This window comes from Danio rerio, chromosome 19, assembly GCF_052040795.2.
Source record: "Danio rerio strain M-AB ecotype USA chromosome 19, GRCz13ab, whole genome shotgun sequence".
Lineage (NCBI taxonomy): Eukaryota > Metazoa > Chordata > Actinopteri > Cypriniformes > Danionidae > Danio > Danio rerio.
Genome location: NC_141039.2, coordinates 42,692,188 through 42,710,817, shown reverse-complemented (window position 1 = coordinate 42,710,817; position 18,630 = coordinate 42,692,188). Strand labels below are relative to the sequence as shown.

At 34.7% G+C, this 18,630-nt stretch overlaps 1 protein-coding gene across 24 annotated transcripts in view; it reads right to left on the bottom strand.

The window, feature by feature from the left end:
- vps50 (VPS50 EARP/GARPII complex subunit) overlaps positions 1-18,630 on the bottom strand; it is a 305,358-nt gene that overhangs the window by 261,137 nt on the left and 25,591 nt on the right. For all 24 annotated transcript variants that reach the window (XR_015515668.2, XR_015515667.2, XR_015515669.2 and 21 more), the window contains 1 exon segment: positions 9,456-9,509. Coding sequence is in view for 4 of the 24 variants with exons in the window: in NM_001365104.2 (NP_001352033.1) it covers positions 9,456-9,509 (54 nt within the window). In the remaining 20 variants the exon portion in view is untranslated.

Genomic DNA, 18,630 nt, shown 5'->3' with positions numbered 1-18,630 from the left:
AAGTGAATTTTTTTTTTAAGTTTGACGTAATCTCAAGTGATACAAGAAGATAGGGTGGGACATAAAGTAGCTTCTCCCCTTTTAAAAAAGCAGCCAAATAGCATTTTGTTTTTATCACAGCTCTGCAAGTGAGAGTGATTGAGTTTAAATGAATATAAAATGAAAAGTATTGAGAAGGGGGCGGGTCATGTCAGATACTAGAGAGCATTTGATTGGTCAGAAGATTTGATGAGAAACTGAAGTATGAGGTGGCGTCAAACAAACCGTTGTTTGTTTGGATGTTTATATCTTCAAAATGCAAATTGTCACTATTTTAGAGCACACTAGCTAATAGATATCCTTGAGACCTACAAATTAATACTAATGTTGATACTAATATCCAACGTTATTTTAATTTCAAGGGAGCTTTAAGTGAGTTAGTATTACACTGATCTGAGCTAAACTGAACTTTAACATTTACCATTTATACTGAACTGAACAGGAGTTTTAATTTATCAAATATCACTGCTTCCTATTGATCTCAAGTATATTCTGTCAGTGTAAATTTAACATTAATATTTACGACCCTTCCAAATATGGTCAAAACCAACCATATCATATTATGGCCAATTCCTAAGGTTGGAAATGGACCTGTAAAACCATTTCCATTTTTTTGCCACATACCTTCTTTGTGGATTTCAGAGAACAATATATTATATTGATTCATGCTTTATACTGTATTTATCATAACATTACTAAAGTAAAAGGTTCTTTTGAAGCTTAATAAACATGGGGCATGTTTCTATCTTCTAAATCCAAGTTTTGTCAATGTTTTGGAGCACACTAGCTTCTAGATATCCTTAATAACAAAATACTGGTACTAACATCCTGAATGTTATTTTAATTTCACAAGATCTTTAAGCAGGGACATTTGCATTTCACCGATCTGAGCTAATTGGAATTAAACTGAACTTTAACAGTGACATTGTTTTTTCCTTCACTTTTGCTCATTGGTGAAGTTTTTTTTTTCCTCGCCACTATTGCCATGGTTCAGGATTTGTAGAGCTGCACATCGATGGATTACTCTTCAGTGTTTGAACTCTCAGCAGTGAATATTAAACCACATTGAACTGAGATAATCTTTACTAAACTAACATTACTAAGTCAATCAAAAAAAAAATCTCTACTGTAAAAGGTTTAGAAGCTTAATAAACATGGGGTACGTTTATACTTTCTTAAAGCTTATACTTATACTTTCTTTCTTTATACTTTTTCTTAAATGTGTCACTCCTTTGGAGTACATTAGCTTATACACTCACCAGCCACTTTATTAGGTACACCTGCTTGTTAACGCAAATGTCTAATCAGCCAATCACATGGCAGCAACTCAATGCATTTAAGCATGTAGACATGGTCAAGACGATCTACTGCAGTTCAAACCGAGCATCAGAATGGGAAAGAATGATTTAAGCAACTTTGAACGTGACGTGGTTGTCTGTGCCAGACAGGCTTGTTTTAGTGTTTCAGAAACTGCTGATCTACTGGGATTTTCACGCACAATTATCTCTAGGGTTTACAGAGAATGGTCTGAAAAAGAGAGAATATCCAGTGAGCGGCGGTTCTGTGGACGCAAAGGTCTTGTTAACACCAGAGGTCAAGGAAGAATGGCCTGACTGGTTCGAGCTGATAGAAAGATAACAGTAACTCAAATAACCACTCGTTAAAACTGAGGTACGCAGAAGAGCATCTCTGAACGCACAACATGTCGAACCTTGAGGCGGATGGATTTCAACAGCAGAAGACCACACCGGGTGCCACTCCTGTCAGCTAACAACAGTAAACTGAGGCTACAATTCACACAGGCTCACCAAAAATAAACAATAGAAGATTGGAAAAACTTTGAGTCTCGATTTCTGCTGTGACATTCAGATAGTAGGGTCAAAATCAACAACATGAAAGCATGGATCCATCCTGCCTTGTATCAACAGTTCAGGCTGGTGGTGGTGGTGGTGTAATGGTGTGGAGAATATTTTCTTGGCACACTTTGGGCCCATTAGTACCAATTGACCATCGTGTCAATGACACAGCCTACCTGAGTATTGTTACTAACCATGTCTATCTCTTTATGACCACAGTGTACCCATTTTCTGATGGCTACTTGCAGCAGGATGATGCTCCATGTCAAAGTGCAAATGGCCTCCACAGTCACCAGAACTCAATCTAACAAAGCATGTTTGGGATGTGGTGGAAGGGGAGATTTGCATCATGGATGTGCAGTTGACAAATCTTATACCTTATACCTGTAGAACCTTGTAGAATCTATGGCACGAAGGATTAATGCAATATTGAAGGCAAAAGGGATTCCAAGTACTATAGTAGTAAGGTGTACCTAATAAAGTGGCCGGTGAGTGTGGAGATCCTTGAGACATACTGATACTAACATCCAAAAAAAATTATTTTAATTTCATGGGACCTTTACGTGACATTTGTTATAAACTGATTTGAGCTAATCTAAATTAAACAGAATTTTTTACATTGACTTTAGGTATACTGAACTGAAAGAGTTCCAATTTATCGATTTGAAATATTATAGCTTTTACTCTCGTTCATATACTGTACGTTAAGCTGTTTTGACGTAATCTACATTTTTAATAGCACTATAGAAGTAAAGATGAACTGAATTAGGACAGCAGGGGTTTATAAATAGTGCTTTGGTGACCCTTTGGCTCCTAGTTTTTGACTATGCATGAGCGGGTTTTCCTGAAGCGTTCTCTACTTAAGGTTACAAGGCTAGAATATACTTAGAACTTCAAAACATCAACCTGAGCTATAAATGGATAAAAGGATTAATGTTATGGGGCTTTTTACTCAGCATGCATCCTCAATGTTGTTTAAAAGCATGATGGAAAGTATGAGATATGTTACTTTCCACCACGATGGCGAATACAAAAAGAATATGTAATGCTTTTTGTGTTGGCTTACAATAGCTCAAGGGCAATTTACTGTAGGAGTAATCTTGAAATGTTTTCTGCTCCACCGTCTATTATAAATGCTGGATTTGAGGTCAGAAGATAAATATCTTTATTCCGTTTAGAATGAAGGCATGTTTGGGGACATTTAAGGTGAAGTTTGGCATTTCTGTACCAACAACAAATAAAATAGCATAACCACAATTTATACGCTGTTGAATATTTCCATTTCTACCATTGATTGAACAGATTAGTTCATTTTCACTAAAATAATTTATTCATGATATCAGGACGATTATTTGCACGTTATATAGCAATTTGGACCTAATGAATATGCAGAATATTTATTTATATTTATATTTATTCATTTTTATATTAATTTCAGTGATATTATTGAATAATATGCAAATGTTTGGGTAAATTATGCACAATACAATTTGTAAAGTCATATTTTCTGTATTATTTGAGAGGACTGCAGTATCTTTGTTTACCAAGCATGTGGTTCTAATTGTATTTTGACAGTTTTTGATTAAGTTTTTGTGTTAATTTTAATTTTATTTTTTACCTTATTTATGTTAGGTTGGGTTTTTACATTTATTTTGTTGTAATTATACATACGTTTTTACTTTTATATTAAAGTTTAGTTTTTCTACACTCTAAAAAATCATTCCACATAAATCGACACATTTACAGAAATTAAAAATAAAAAAGGCTACAGATTCTGTTTGGCCCTACTAATACGGTTTTAAAACAAGCTGCTCCCTCAAAGCAGTACCAAGCTCTATTGACAATCAATTGTTTATAGAAAGGGGTGTAACAGTACATATATTGATTTTTCTGTCAACTCTTGGAGAGATTCAGTATGGTAATAAATATGTGGCAATGTTGATGTGTTTGAGCTTGGAATCTGCTGTGCTGCTGCTACTGCTTTAATTATCATGGCAGAGCAAGTACAGAGACATGCAGTCTGAGAACACACTGCTACTGCAAACATTACATACATATAACCCCTTATAGCAGATTTAAACACAGGAGGAGCTGGGGTCTCAGGAAGAAATGCACAGGACATGCTAGCATAAAACAACACTGAATATGTAAAATGCTGACGAGCAATCGCATTGGCTGCTGAGGCAACAGCAACTATTCACCTACACTGTGTAGGAGTGGAATAGGTGAGAGCTACACTGAAACAAATTATGTTTGCGAAAAAAACTATTGATTCATGTTTACATTTAAACAAACAAATTAAATTGAGTAATGTTCATCTTAATTTGTACAAAAAAAATTAAGCAGTACAACTGTTTTCGACATCGATCATTTTGTGAGCATCAAATCAGCATATTAAAAAGATTTCTGACAGATCATGTGACATGGAGTGGAGAAATAATGCTGAATAAATTAAATTTTATTAAAATTTATATAGAAAACTGTAATGATATTTTATTTTTTTTTAAAAAGTATGTTTTTACAGTATTATATATGAATGAAATGTAGGCTTGGTGAGCAGAAGACATCTCTGAAAATCATCAAAAAGGCTGACCCCAATCCTGTCGGTCTACAAGCAGGCAGTGTTTGTGTTCAGAAACACTGTGGCCTGTTCAAAGCTGTTATGCATTTTTTTTTACCCCTGCCACCTAGACCTCAATACAAACAGACACAAAGAGATATGGCAGCGTCTCTTCAGAGACGACACATCAGAACAACCTCACCCGCTGAGCTTTTGTCCAGTATGACATGCACAGCTAAACACAAAGAGGAAAGACTGAAAAAGTCGTCTCTAAAGCAACATTTGAGATAGGATGAAACCTATAAATAAATCATGCCTGCAGAAATTGATTTACAAAGAAGGGGACAGTTTTTATGATTTAGGAGGATAGTTCATGACAAAACTGAAAATTCTATCAGTCTTTAGTTGTTTCAAATCTGTTTGACATTCTTCTGTTAAACACAAACGAAGATATTTGAAGAAGATGTTGAGATGCGGATCAAAATATGATTTGAGTTTAATTTTGCACCACAATTTATTACACATGACATTGTTTTTCAATACCTTTCTCTCAGTTTGACGAAAAGAGTGAAAGAAAAGAGTGTTTGTCTTATTTTATTGCCATTCTGAATTAAAATACAGTAAAGTTTGACAAAATCTGGAGGTAATCGTTATCTTTATTTGAAGCAACAACAACAAAAAAATTATTTTGTTTCCTATTTTATCCAGAATTGTGCAGCTCTGCCTGTAACCACTGACTTCTATTTTTTTTTACTACACAGTAAAAAGTCGTTCTGTGGTCTTGCAAATTTCATTACATTTATATATACACTTTTCCCAGTGCTGGGTTGCGGCTAGAAGGGCGTCTGCTCCATAAAATAAATATAATATAATATAAACAAAATATAAATATTAATATAAATATAAACAAAATATGCTGGAATAGTTGGCGGTTCATTCCGCTGAGGCGATCTCAGAAAAATGAATGAATGTACACTTCATTACATAAAATTATTTCACGTTGTGTTTTCTATTGAAATAATTTTTAAATTGCTGTAATAAAATGTATCAATTTTATTATATGAATTTAGCTATTATATTAAAATAATTCCAAAAAGAGAAAATATTGAGTCAATCCAAAGAGATTAAAATGATCTTTTTCAAATTCACAATCATTTCCTGCTACAAAGCTCATAATGGGCCTACTGGAATTTCTAAGCTGATGACCTTTTTTAATCTACAACCTAATTTTCTCAGTTTGTTTCATTTTGTTTTATTTATTTAAATATAACATACACAGATTGAAGGGTAAAAGGGCACCATTTTAACCAATGGTCTCAAACTCAATTCCTGGAGGGCCACAGCTCTGCGTTTTTTATCTCCAACCACCTCCAACTCACAGCTGCCTAACAGTCTCTAGTAGTCTCGAACACCTTGATTATTTTGATCAGCTGTGTTTGATTAGGGTTAGAGCACAACAGTGCAGAGCTGCGGCACTCCAGGATCAACTTTAAGAGCTATGTTTTATAACATCATCCACTTTAAATAAATAGATTCTACTCATAACGCATGTACTGGAGTTTCCCCAAGGACAGTTGAGAAGCTTTTTTGCTGCTATTTTCTTTCTTTCACAAAGGTAAGAACGTCATTCATGAAAATATAATGACTGACTAACTTTTAAAGTAACCTACATTTTTGGTAGTAGTCTTAAAAACAAAGCTCTACAGCATTTAACATACAATGTCAATAGTAATCAGTTTTTGTCTGTCTTCAGAACATCTTATTTTGTGTTCATCAGAAGAAAGGAATTCGTAAAAGTTTAGAAACCGCTTTTGAAATCATTGTATACAGTAACAATGGTTTCTTGTTTAGACAATCGAAAATAAATATTGGTAAAGGGGTCTAAAAATGCTGACCTTAAAATGGTTAAAAATAAATAAATAAAACTGCTTAAATTCTAGCCGTAATAAAACAAATAAAATACTTTTTTTCTGTAGAAAAAAAAGTATTTCAGTATTTTCTATTATAGAAAATACTGAGAAAAATGTCTTACTCTGTTAAACACAATTTGGGAAATATTTAGAAAAAAAATGTACAGGACAGCTAATAATTATGACTTCAACTGTATGGAACGCATATTCTGCAGAGTTCTGTCCGATCCAATTTTGAAAGAACTCTTTTGGCCCTCTGATGTCAAAATTAAACCATTATCAAGAAAAAAACAACTGACAACTGCCTCCATCAGGGATCAAGAGGGAATCCAAACACAAATCCTGACACACGATCAAAGCACAGCATTTCAGGCTGTGAACATCTTTAAGATCAATTTCAAAGCAGTCCAAAGTGATCCATTCAGGGATTCACAGTGTAGTTGAAGGACAAGAGAGAAATACGACCAAAGGCAAGAGGCACAGAGCTTTGACTTCTGCTTCCACTTTGATCCCAAATTGCATGGAAATCACAGTTTCTGAAGCCAATCAGGCAGCATCACCTGCTAAACGCTCTGCACAAATCTCATTTTCAAAAATATATATTTAAAAAGCTTAACGGTTTCATCACCGTGGTGTTTATGAAAAATACCCCATGCATGGTGGCTATGAAAGATACAATTTTTTATAATATTTAAATCTTGAATTGTTTAATATTATCATTTGATTAAATAACAAAAAAACACATTTAATTACTGTTTAGTTTAATTTTTATAATCTGATTAAATAACAATAATAAGAAAACAAAATAATGTTAAATTAATTAAATATAAATTATAAACATGATATTAATAATATGCCCTACATTGAATATTAAAACATTTCAACAACAAATGGGTCCCAGACTCTTCCTTTCCAAGTGGCTTGCTGTAATACAGTGCTGCGTAAGTTATTATAAAAAAGTCCTTTACTATTAATTACATCATTAAATATGTATCAAAACAACTTTCTAATTACTTTGTCTAGGTTAGGTGTTTTAATTACTCAACTTAATACTACTTCAAATTCTTACAAATCACAAAGCAAACAGGATACAAATTAAATCCTTTAAATGTATTAAATTTGATAGCCTTTTGTATCAAGTTTTAAAAAAGGACACTTGAGAAATGTTAAACAAGTATTAAAACACAAAATGTTTCAAATAATGAGATCATAGTTCAAAAATACAAAATATTTACATTAATTTCCATTAATGTGCGTGTTCCATATAATTATTATGTGATACAGACACATAAAAACAAAATCATAACAAAAAAAATGTAACATAGATATTTACATTATATAATTTTATCCTAGACATATATATATATATATATATATATATATATATATATATATATATATATATATATATATATATATATATATATATATATATTTTTTTAAATAAATACAAATAAACATTTTCCCAAATATATGCATGCACGTGTACATTTATATATAGATAATAAACACACACGGTATTCACACACATTTTAAGTGAAATCTTTTGTTTTAAATGCAATTAATTGCAATTTATTTTTGTCCAGCACTATATATGAGCAACATCACACAAGTAGCAGTGCGATATGGCTGTATATCAGCACTGGTTGAAGGTGTGCGTTGTGTTCCACCAGTGACGATGTACAGTAAAGCCATATCGCACTGCTACTTGTGCAATATTGCGTTTATGCAACAGTTTGACGGCATAATAGTGTGTTTAAAAAAGAAAATCAAACACGGAGAATCTAAAAAATCCTTTTGTATTAGGAACTACTTTGTTCCACCGTTCATTCACATCTGCAGCTGACGTCAGAACAGCAGAAACCAGTTACTACTTCACCAACGCCACTTTAGAGCTGGCATTTGAGCGATTCTCTAGCGTAATGTCTAAAGTGACGATAAAACAGGTGATTTTGCTCATATTTTAAGATTTTAAGGTTGACCTTGACATGAAATGCCATCAGTTTACAGAGATTTCCCAGTATTTCTCTGTTGCAATCGGGAAATCAAAAAAGCCAAAGCAGCACAAACCTACCAGATTTCTGTTGTTTGCGATAAGGAAAAAACGCTAAACACATGCGGGCATTTCTAGTCTGCACTAACGAAAACCGCAGACTCATTAGAAACAAACAGATGGACATCCAAAATATACAAAAAGTGGCCAACACAAAATACATACATTCCTGATACAGTTTGAGTCCCATCTCACATTCAATACACTACAATTTATATGGTATAAATACAGCACTACAACATTAAAAAGAGAGAGATCGACATAGAATGTCACTTACCAGTTGTATAATGATTTGATCAGCTGTAGTTTGAATTGAGTTTTTCTATTGTTTTTCTCCTCTAAGGGCTTATTATACTGTCTCTGTTGCTATTTTGTGGATTGACAACGTCAACTGTTTTAGCTCTGTTCTGTATGACAGGCTGATAGATGTAGATCTCCAAAATTATAAATATTTAAAATGGTCAATATACTTATAAATAAACTGCATAGCTGCAATCCAAACAACTACATTCTCACCTAAAAAAAAGCCTCAATAGTACATTATGTTGTCCAACAGCTGCAATATCTGTCAAACTGTAGAGAGTTTATGAATCTGCTGTCACTCTATGTCGGCAGAGTGATACAGTAGGGTGAGGAGGCTGTACGATTGTTGTTATTATCGCACGGCTATCAGCCAATGAGATTCGAGGAACCAGATAAAATTGTATCTACAAATACAATTACATATACAGAAAATGTTTAAACTTAAGCATATTAGTGTTAGGTAAATAATCATTTACCTGTAATTAAATAATTTTGAAATTGAAAAGTAATTCCTTATTTTACTTTCACAACAGAAAAGTGATTACAGTACAGTAACTAGTTACTTTAAAACTAATTTCACTCAGCACTGCTGTATAACCCATAAAACGAGGAAAGATTTTTTTGCAGTTAAAAAAAAAAAACACTTTCAATTCATTTCTCTAGCGCTGATGAAAAAGGAACCCGCTGGAAGTCATATGTTAATTAAAGCTATCCTGTGGACCCAGACTGCTTACCTTCACATAGGAGGGCTGTTTCTCCAGAATGAGGTCCGCCACTCGTTTAGACACCTGTAAAATGAGAACAAGCTAAAGGTTAACATCTGTTCCACCTGCCGAGCCTAACAAAACTACATAATCCGTTCATGCATTCGACACCTTTTTTTAATCATTTCAGACATTAGCTGAGGCCTTAAAAGTAGCACAAGGAAAATAGATTTTAATTGAATTGAACTCTATTTTAAGATTTTTATGTCCTCAACGTGTGCAGTAATGACTCTGTAACAATATAATCAATGTTTTATTAGGACGTTCAAACACTGAGCAGGTGATAATGGCTGAGTGAAAGGTCAGGCTGTAAAATATAAGGCTTCAGGGGTGTAAAAAGATACTTAAGTGAAAGTACAGAAACTAAATGTCGAAGTTTTACTCCAATAAAGGTAAATATGGCTAAAAATATAGTAGATAAAAATATACAGTATGTTTCATCATGCTGAATCATCTTCTGGAGAAACAGTCAACAAGCAAACTGGCCTAATATATTTACAGACTAATTTAAAGACCATTTCAAAAACGAATGCAAAGCAACGGACTGTAATGTATAGAGGAATGAAAACATGGAATGAATTGCCATCAGACATCACACACTTTGTAACAAGTAAAATGAGGTTTGAAAAATCGTTTAAGAAATATTTAATGAAGCAATATTAAGGGGATTGTTGATCTGGATGCTATGTATGAATTTAGTTTTATTGGTCTTTGTTGGTATGTATTAATGTAATTTTGTGTTATGTTCGATGGACCCCAGGAAGAATAGCCACTATCTTGGTAATGGCTAATGAGAATCCTGATTAAAAAATTAAAGAATAAAAAAGGGGACTTATTACACAAGTATCACTTTTATAGGGTGTTTAAACAAACTTGTGGCAGCAGTATGTGAATATAGCCAGCCTCTAATGGTAAATTAATTAATTCAATTTTTTTTTCTTTTAGAATCGGACTGCATAAAAACACAGAAACACTTCGATTGACATTCTCCCTTTGTAAATCATCACAGGGGGAAAGCAACACCCATTAGTGACGATCTCTCCCTCATTAGCATAAAAAGCCCTGAGTGAGAAGCAGCCATTTGGAGGATGCAGCTATCCAAATGTATAGGCGTGTGTAGCTTCACCCTCTTTTCAAAATCTCATCTCATTTGAATTTAAAGCGACAGTCACCAAAAAAGGCACAATTAGGAATAAAGCCTAAAAGGGGCAGTTTCAAAGAGTTATAAAACATTATTTATGAGGTATTTTGAGCTGGAACTTCACACTCTACAAAAATCCAAAACGTATTTTACATCTTGTAAAAAGGGGGGAAATGGGTCCCCTTTAACACACACAATTACATAAGCTATATTTATTTAAGTATTTATTACACAGCTCTCTGAAACAGTTGATTCTGGTCAAACACAACATTTGTACATCTACATGTTATTCCCAGAAAACAACCTTTAAATCTAATAACACAGGCTCATCTTGGTACTTTAGTTATCTGGACCATTAGTGAGCACATTAATATTTCAGGCTCGTACACACCGGGACGCTTTTAGTTTGCGTTTATCGTCAGAGTTTTTCCAAAACATTTTTCCGGATTCAAACCCAATCGATTTTCACTGGCGTCGAGCAAAAGAGTATGCAAAATCCCTTCTTGATGTTAGATGGCGCTACACAACTTTAAGCTTCTGACACCCGCTTATAACACTGAAGAAGATGACAAAGTTGACACGCTTGTTGTTATGGATGGTTCAAGTAGCAGCTCCAGCTCTAGCGATGAAGAAATTATTATTGTTTACCAGAGCAATAAGCAGCTCCATGTTTATAATCTTCTTCAATGTGCACTCGCAAGTGTTGTTTACTCTAACTTCAGCAGCCCCTTGCATACGAACAAAAGTGCCAACCTGATTGTCAAAACAAAAAAACGAGCATGAGGCGTTTTTTAAAAAATTACCCTTTTACGCCTGGCGTTTTGCGCATTGGTGTGCACAATCACATTGACGCCTTTTATTTAGTCACAAGGCGTTAAACGTCGACGGAATACGCGAGCAAAAAACATCTCCTTGTGCACGGGCCTTAAGTCAGAGGTTTGATAGGTTTTGCTTTATCTTTATCAGTCATAAAAATAACGTTACGCTTCAAATTTTAACGTGGCGGTAATATCACAAGCATATCTGTTTGCTTATTTAGGTTCACTGTGTTGTCTTATATTTATAGTAGCCTAAAGCAATATCCAACATGCCTGTAATTTTGAAAGTTGTAAATTGTAAGTTATTTGTGGTCTGCTGAAGTAATCTGTTCAGTTGTCTTGAAATATTTAATCGATAAGCAAAATAATAATGAATATAATAAAAAAAATTATATTATAGAAGAACAAGGACACCTCATTCTACACAGTTTTTAAAAACACTTCACTGATTGTTCCCAGTTTAACAGAACTTCCTCTATATGTGTTTTTCAGCCATCGATAAACTTCTGGTGAAAGTTTGATGCGTTTCTTTAACAGCATCAATAATGTAATCGAATTAAAATAAAGCCCATTAAATAGATTTCGTTTCGTTTTTCCAGTATAAAATGAGAGGAAAAGCTGTTTAAACACATGTGCCGTCAGGAGCAGCAAGTGAGCGCAGAAACTCCATTGAAAATACCATGGTAAAATTGCCCTTTTCATGTATGATGCAGGAACAATGGAATTCAATGCAGTGATTTGTGTCTGGTCTGAGACTCACTTCATATACTTTAAACAAGCCAGCTCCTAAAGGCTGGGAGTTTAAAATGGCATGACAGTTCCAGAAAGCACACAAGCGGGCTTATGCAAAATTAAAAGTCCCTGTGCAGATGAAGAGATGGCTAAGGCAATAGATATGGGCATCACATATGTGTGTGTGTGTGTGCGTGTGTGCGTGTGTGTGTGTCAGAAGTGAGAGGGCGGCGCGGCTGTGAAGTGTTGGCGTGGCGGTGAGAGCTGAACAGATGGCAGACTCAGCTGAGCAGTGGCGTATGTTAGCAGATCACACTGTGTGAAAAGCTGAGGCCGACTGGCAGGAGAACACTGGGATGTATGTGTATGTGTGTGTGTATGTATGTATATGTGTGGGACGGAAATGACTCAAAAACCACCTCAACTCACATATGCATTGGTTCTTGGTCTTTAGGGGATGGTTGAAATAGAATTTACAATGATGTCATTATTTAGTGTCAAATCACTCTAAACCTGCATGATTGTCATGTAGAGAATAAAATACTGAACATTGATCGATGTAAAGACAATCATGACAATGAAAGTCAGTGGGGTCCAAAACAACATCAAATTAAAAATGTCTATGTGCATTTCAGAAGAAGATCACTCACACAGTTATATATTGTATATTTCATGTGACATTTTATTTTTCTGTCATGTTATTCTGCCAACATGGGGTGCAATACGGGGATATTATTTTGGGAAAAAAAAAATTACTTAAGTGATTTTTTAAAATGGCTGCATATAAAACAATATACTTTCTATACCATTTATATATATATATATATATATATATATATATATATATATATATATATATATATACATACATATATATATACATATATATATATATATACATATATACATATATATACATATATATACATATATATATATATATATATATATACATATACACACACACACACATATATATACATATATATACATACATATATATATATACATATATACATATATACATATATACATATATATATATATATATACATATATATATATATATGTATATATATACATATACATATATATATATATATATATATATATATATATATATATATATATATATATATATATATATATATACACACACACACATATATATATATGTACACATATATATATATATACACACACATATATATATACACACACACATATATATATATATACATATATATATATACATATATACACACACACACACTCGCCGGCCACTTTATTAGGTATGATAACGATAACGCTCAATAACGCAAATTTCTAAACAGTCAATCACATTTAGACGATCTGCATAGTCAAGACGATCTGCTGCAGTTCAAATCGAGCATCAGAATAGGGAAGAAAGATGATTTAAGTGACTTTGAACGTGGCATGGTTGTTGGTGCCAGACGGGCTGGTCTGAGTATTTCAGAAACTGCAAATCTACTTTTTTTTAACTAGTTTTTTAAACACAACCATCTCTAGGGTTTACAGAGAATGATCCGAAAAAGACACCACAGTCACCAGATGTCAATCCAATAGAGCACCTAAGGGATGTGGTGGAATAAGAGGTTTGTATCCTGGATGTGCAACTGACAAATCTGCAGCAACTGCGCAATGCTATCATGTCAATAGGGACCAAAATCTCTGAAGAATACTTCCAGTACCTCGTTGAATCTATGCCACGAAGGATTAAAGCAGTTCTGAAGGCAAAAAGGGGTCCAACCCGGTATTAGTAAGGTGTACCTAATAAAGTAGCCAGTGAGTGTATAACTAAAAGTATAGAAAAAAATAATATAGACATATGAACATTGTGCATATATGATACACACACACACACACACACACACACACACACACACACACACACACACACACACACACACACACACACACATGAATAGTATCTAACTGAGATCAAAATACCACTGATAAAGGTTTTAATTAAAATAGACGAGTAAATGATGGCAATTTTACACAATGTCGTTTTTGCCACAACCGAACATTATAATCACAAGTGTTACCAATGTAAAGCTGCACTGTTATTAACACCAGCCGTAGCTACTTACGCAATGAGTAAAGGCATTTTCACAATGTGCAAATATGAGCAAAAAGAAGATCTGGACTTTTCACAAAGGTTCACTGCTCCACCTATTGGTCATTCATATCAGTAAGACCCCACAGAAAGAATCAATGCCAGAATGAGAAAACCAGCTGTGAGGATTCATCCGGTGTGTAATACCCCCCCACCCCAAAGAGAAAAAAAACACTAAATAGATCCTCTCAAAACAGGTGGACAACACACTCCTTTGGCTTCAACAGGCCAAGTGTGACGACAAGCAGTGAACCTGTCTGTCAGCGTTGCACGAGAGCGCCCCTGTGAGCGATTCCTGCATGGCTAATGACTCCAATTAGAAATCTATTAACCAGACAAGAGCACAAGAGCCGTAAACCGCCTGTCATTTTCTCTACCACTGCTTCTACAAATCCAAATTACAGCAGCATTCAAACTCAAGCTCTCTCTCTCACAGCTCCATCGCATTTTCCAATTACGCCGATCTTTCTTATGAGGACACAAAGGAATATTAATTAATTAATAAAAATTCAACATTAATATAGTTCATTTTGGCTAATGAATACAAGTAAAGACATCCTCCAGTCATCTAATTTGCTAAAACAGCAATACTTTTGATTAGGGCTGGAAAGAGACTGAAGAGTAAACTGCACAGGTCTGCGGTAAACAAGATATCTGTTGGGTCAATATGGCTTTATTTATATTAAATACAAATCGATTGATAATCACAGACAGACACAATCAAAGCATGATTTTAAAAGAATTGCTTTAAGGATTAATGACTTGAATTTTTTTTAGTAATCTATTGTGTTGAAATAGACGTAAAGTGTGGAATGTTTAGAAACTAATCTCTTTTTAAAAATTGCTCATTGATTTTTTTTTCCCCCCTAAAAGACAAAATACTGCTTAAATGTTTGGGGTTTTGTTAAAAAAAAAAAACTTTTGAAAGAGGCTCTTATCTTCACAAAGCCTGCATTAGTTTGATAACAAGATAAAGGAAAATATTAGTATTCTTTGTATCTTTTGAAATATTATTATGATTTAAAACAGCTACAATACATTTCACATTTGATTCCAGTTGATGTCTTTCATCATTAACATTTCAATGTGTAATGTATTCCTGCATTTTCAGTTTCATTAATCCACTCCTCACTAGGGTTGGGTACCAAAACCCGGTGCCATTATAGCACCGGTACCATGGTAACCAGTATGTACCGGTATTAAATCAGCGTATGAATTTCGGTGCCACTGGTGCTGCGACCTGAACATAAGAAGCATTAAGGGGTGCATCAAAGGAACTCATTAGTATGTGTTGTCACACCATCTCTAAATTTTTATTTCTAAACAACTTTGAGGAATACGGACAGGCGATGTCAGGCGTTTGTTCTTGTTGCTTTTTAAAAAGATTTTGTCAAATTAAAGATTTTTCTAGAGTCATCCACCATAATTTTGTGGCTCAAAAGTATCGGTTTAGGCACCGTTTTGGCACCAGTATCGTTTTAAAAGTATCGATTTAGCACCGGTATCGAAAAAAAAAAAACGATACCCAACCCTCCTCCTCACACGTGTTACATGATCGTTTTTGATCACATGATGTTTTTATATGTTGTTTATTTACCCTCAGGGTGCTTTCACACTTGGTTCAACTACCTGGACCAAACCCAAGTTCAATTGTCCCCCCTTTGCCACTTGCTTTGTGTTCACACATAGATATATACACTAGATATCACATACATACAAACCCTGAGCATGCATCAATAGAGCGGCCACATTTGTACGGTGATCTCAGGACAAATGTCATTCAACTGCACCAGTCAAGACTAAAGCCAATTTGAAGTTGCTGGACTTTTGCGCTGTGTACGGGTGTAGTAAGAAGCAAACAAAGAAAACAAAGCACAAAGGCAGAACATTTCATAGGTAAGATTACATTTTTTTTATTTTTATATGTCACAAACATTTGTGCTCAACAAGTAACATTATTGATGATAATAACGTCCTCCTGCAGTCCTCCACTGCACCTTGGTCCCACATTCATTTCAAAGAAGGGCTACCCTGTACTAAAATGGCGGCTCTATAGGTGCATTCCTTCCAAGAAACACCAATAGCAGAAGCAAAATCTAATGTTAATATCTATGGTGTTCACACCGTCTTTTTTCCTTGTGAACCCCGGTACGCTTGCGTCATTGAGCTGCTGTTGTTAGGTGATGGCCACTAAAGCAAATCGCCAAAATGGAAAAGGCGTACCCACATTGCTAACCTTCTGCTTTTACTGAAACTTTTGGTTTTGGACATAGAGAAAGCAACTTACATTCATCTGCCGCTAAAATATTTTAAATGTTCAGAACATAATGTGATGTCTGCAGAAGCTGTTTTTGGAGGAGACAATCAGACATTATTACCACTGTGTTTGCCCTGGGTCAGTCCTGCTCGTCACCATGGTACAGTACATGATTTGCAGACACACGCACACGAATAAACGTTATGAAAACGATAGTTTGTTGCACAGCCAGCGGTTCACTTCCAATATTTGGTATGGTTGCATTCATTTCAGAAGAGAACCGGACCAGAGTTCAGGTGAACCGTACCCCCACACCACCTCTTTCAGGCCGACGCTGGTCCAGTTCACAGGTGCACACCCGAGTTCAGAAGACAGCGTTCACTCTAGCTAAACATACCGAACTATGACGTCTAAAGAACCTGGGTGCAGAACAAAAGTGCTAGTGTAAAAGCACCCCCGAAGTACGAAAAAAAATAAATAGAAATTGCACTTGAGTTCGTTTTCCCTCTTGGTGCGGTTCATTTGGGCAGCTGTGAATGTAGCAATCGCACAGGAGTGCACACCAAAATGCGTACCGAGACCTCATCGAAGAGGTGGTCTTGGTACGCTTTCAAATAAACGCTGGAGCGGTACGTTTGTGGTAAGAACATGATCTGAATAGACTCAACCGCAAAAAGTACTGCACTTTTTTGGACTAATCCAGCTGCCGTAGAGTGATGCGCTGTGCATTATAGGATGTGAAGGAAAAATATTTGTTGACATCGCTTTACCAACCAACAGGGAGAGAGGGAAAACATTACCTGATGGATCATAGGTAATATTTCCAGAAGATGACCATGTCGCAGTTTAGCAAAATTAATTCACGCCTCCTCCTGAAATGACTTGCGATGCGCCTTTGCCGTTTACAATGCATTAAAACATTGCTAAATGTATAGTTTTTCAAAGTGATGTATACAAACTATATAGAATACTATGACCAGGTATACAATCAGCCAGCGCAGTCGTCCCTCCATAGTAAAAAGCTGCATTTTGTGTCTGCGGGTTAGTTTACTTGCGAGAGTTCCATTGGTGTTTTCCCGCATGCTAATTCTGACCAATAAAAAGCAGTTCAGGAAATACATTCAATAACATTTGGCCAATGAGTGATTTTGTTTCATGACTGCATTTTGGTTCTTTTTAACGGGTTCAGACCAAAGCAATCAATGTGGTGTGAAAACAACCCAAAACTGCAGAAAAACGCTACAATGTATCATTTGTGGCCTTTAGTCTGGACCAAATGAACTGAACAACAGATATGAAAGCCCCTAAAATCACCAAATCCAAACACAGGGAGAACATGCAAACCTCGCACAGAAACGCCAACTGGCCCTTCTTGATGTGAGGCCACAGTAATAACCACTGAGCCATCGTGCCGCCTTCTTTTAACTTGTATTGTTTAAAATTTAGGTAGCATTTTTATAATGTGGGATTCAAAGTAAAAATGTAATAAAAATAAAATAAACAAATATTTTTATAAATAAAAATAATGAAAAAAAAATTCACACAATAATCAGATAAAAAAATGAAATTGTTTAAAAAAAAAAAGTCACATTTTCGAACTACCATATTAAACTGAAGATGTGTTACTCATTAACTAAAAAGCCATTATTCAGTGTACTTTTCTGAAGTTCAACTTGATGTATCCTGGGGCCAGTGACATTAAAACCATTGTTCCATTTCCAGCCAAATTAACATCAATACGCTAGTGATGCACATGAAATGACTTTGGATAAAAACATTTGCAAGTGCATAAATGCATGTAGGCTAGTTGAGCAATTTTTCGGTTCTGTGCAGCTGCCTTTAACCATCAAATTAGCAGGTCAAACTGACCCGTTAAACAGCAAACGCATAAAAAAAAAAGTGGTACTTCGATTTCACACATCAAGAGGTTAAAACTTTGAGCACATTCATTCATGATACTAAATATGAAAAAAATAACACAATGTATATGAAATAAAAACGTAAACATCAAAACATGTCAAGTAAACATCCTTACATATTTATACAGCCTTTTGTAT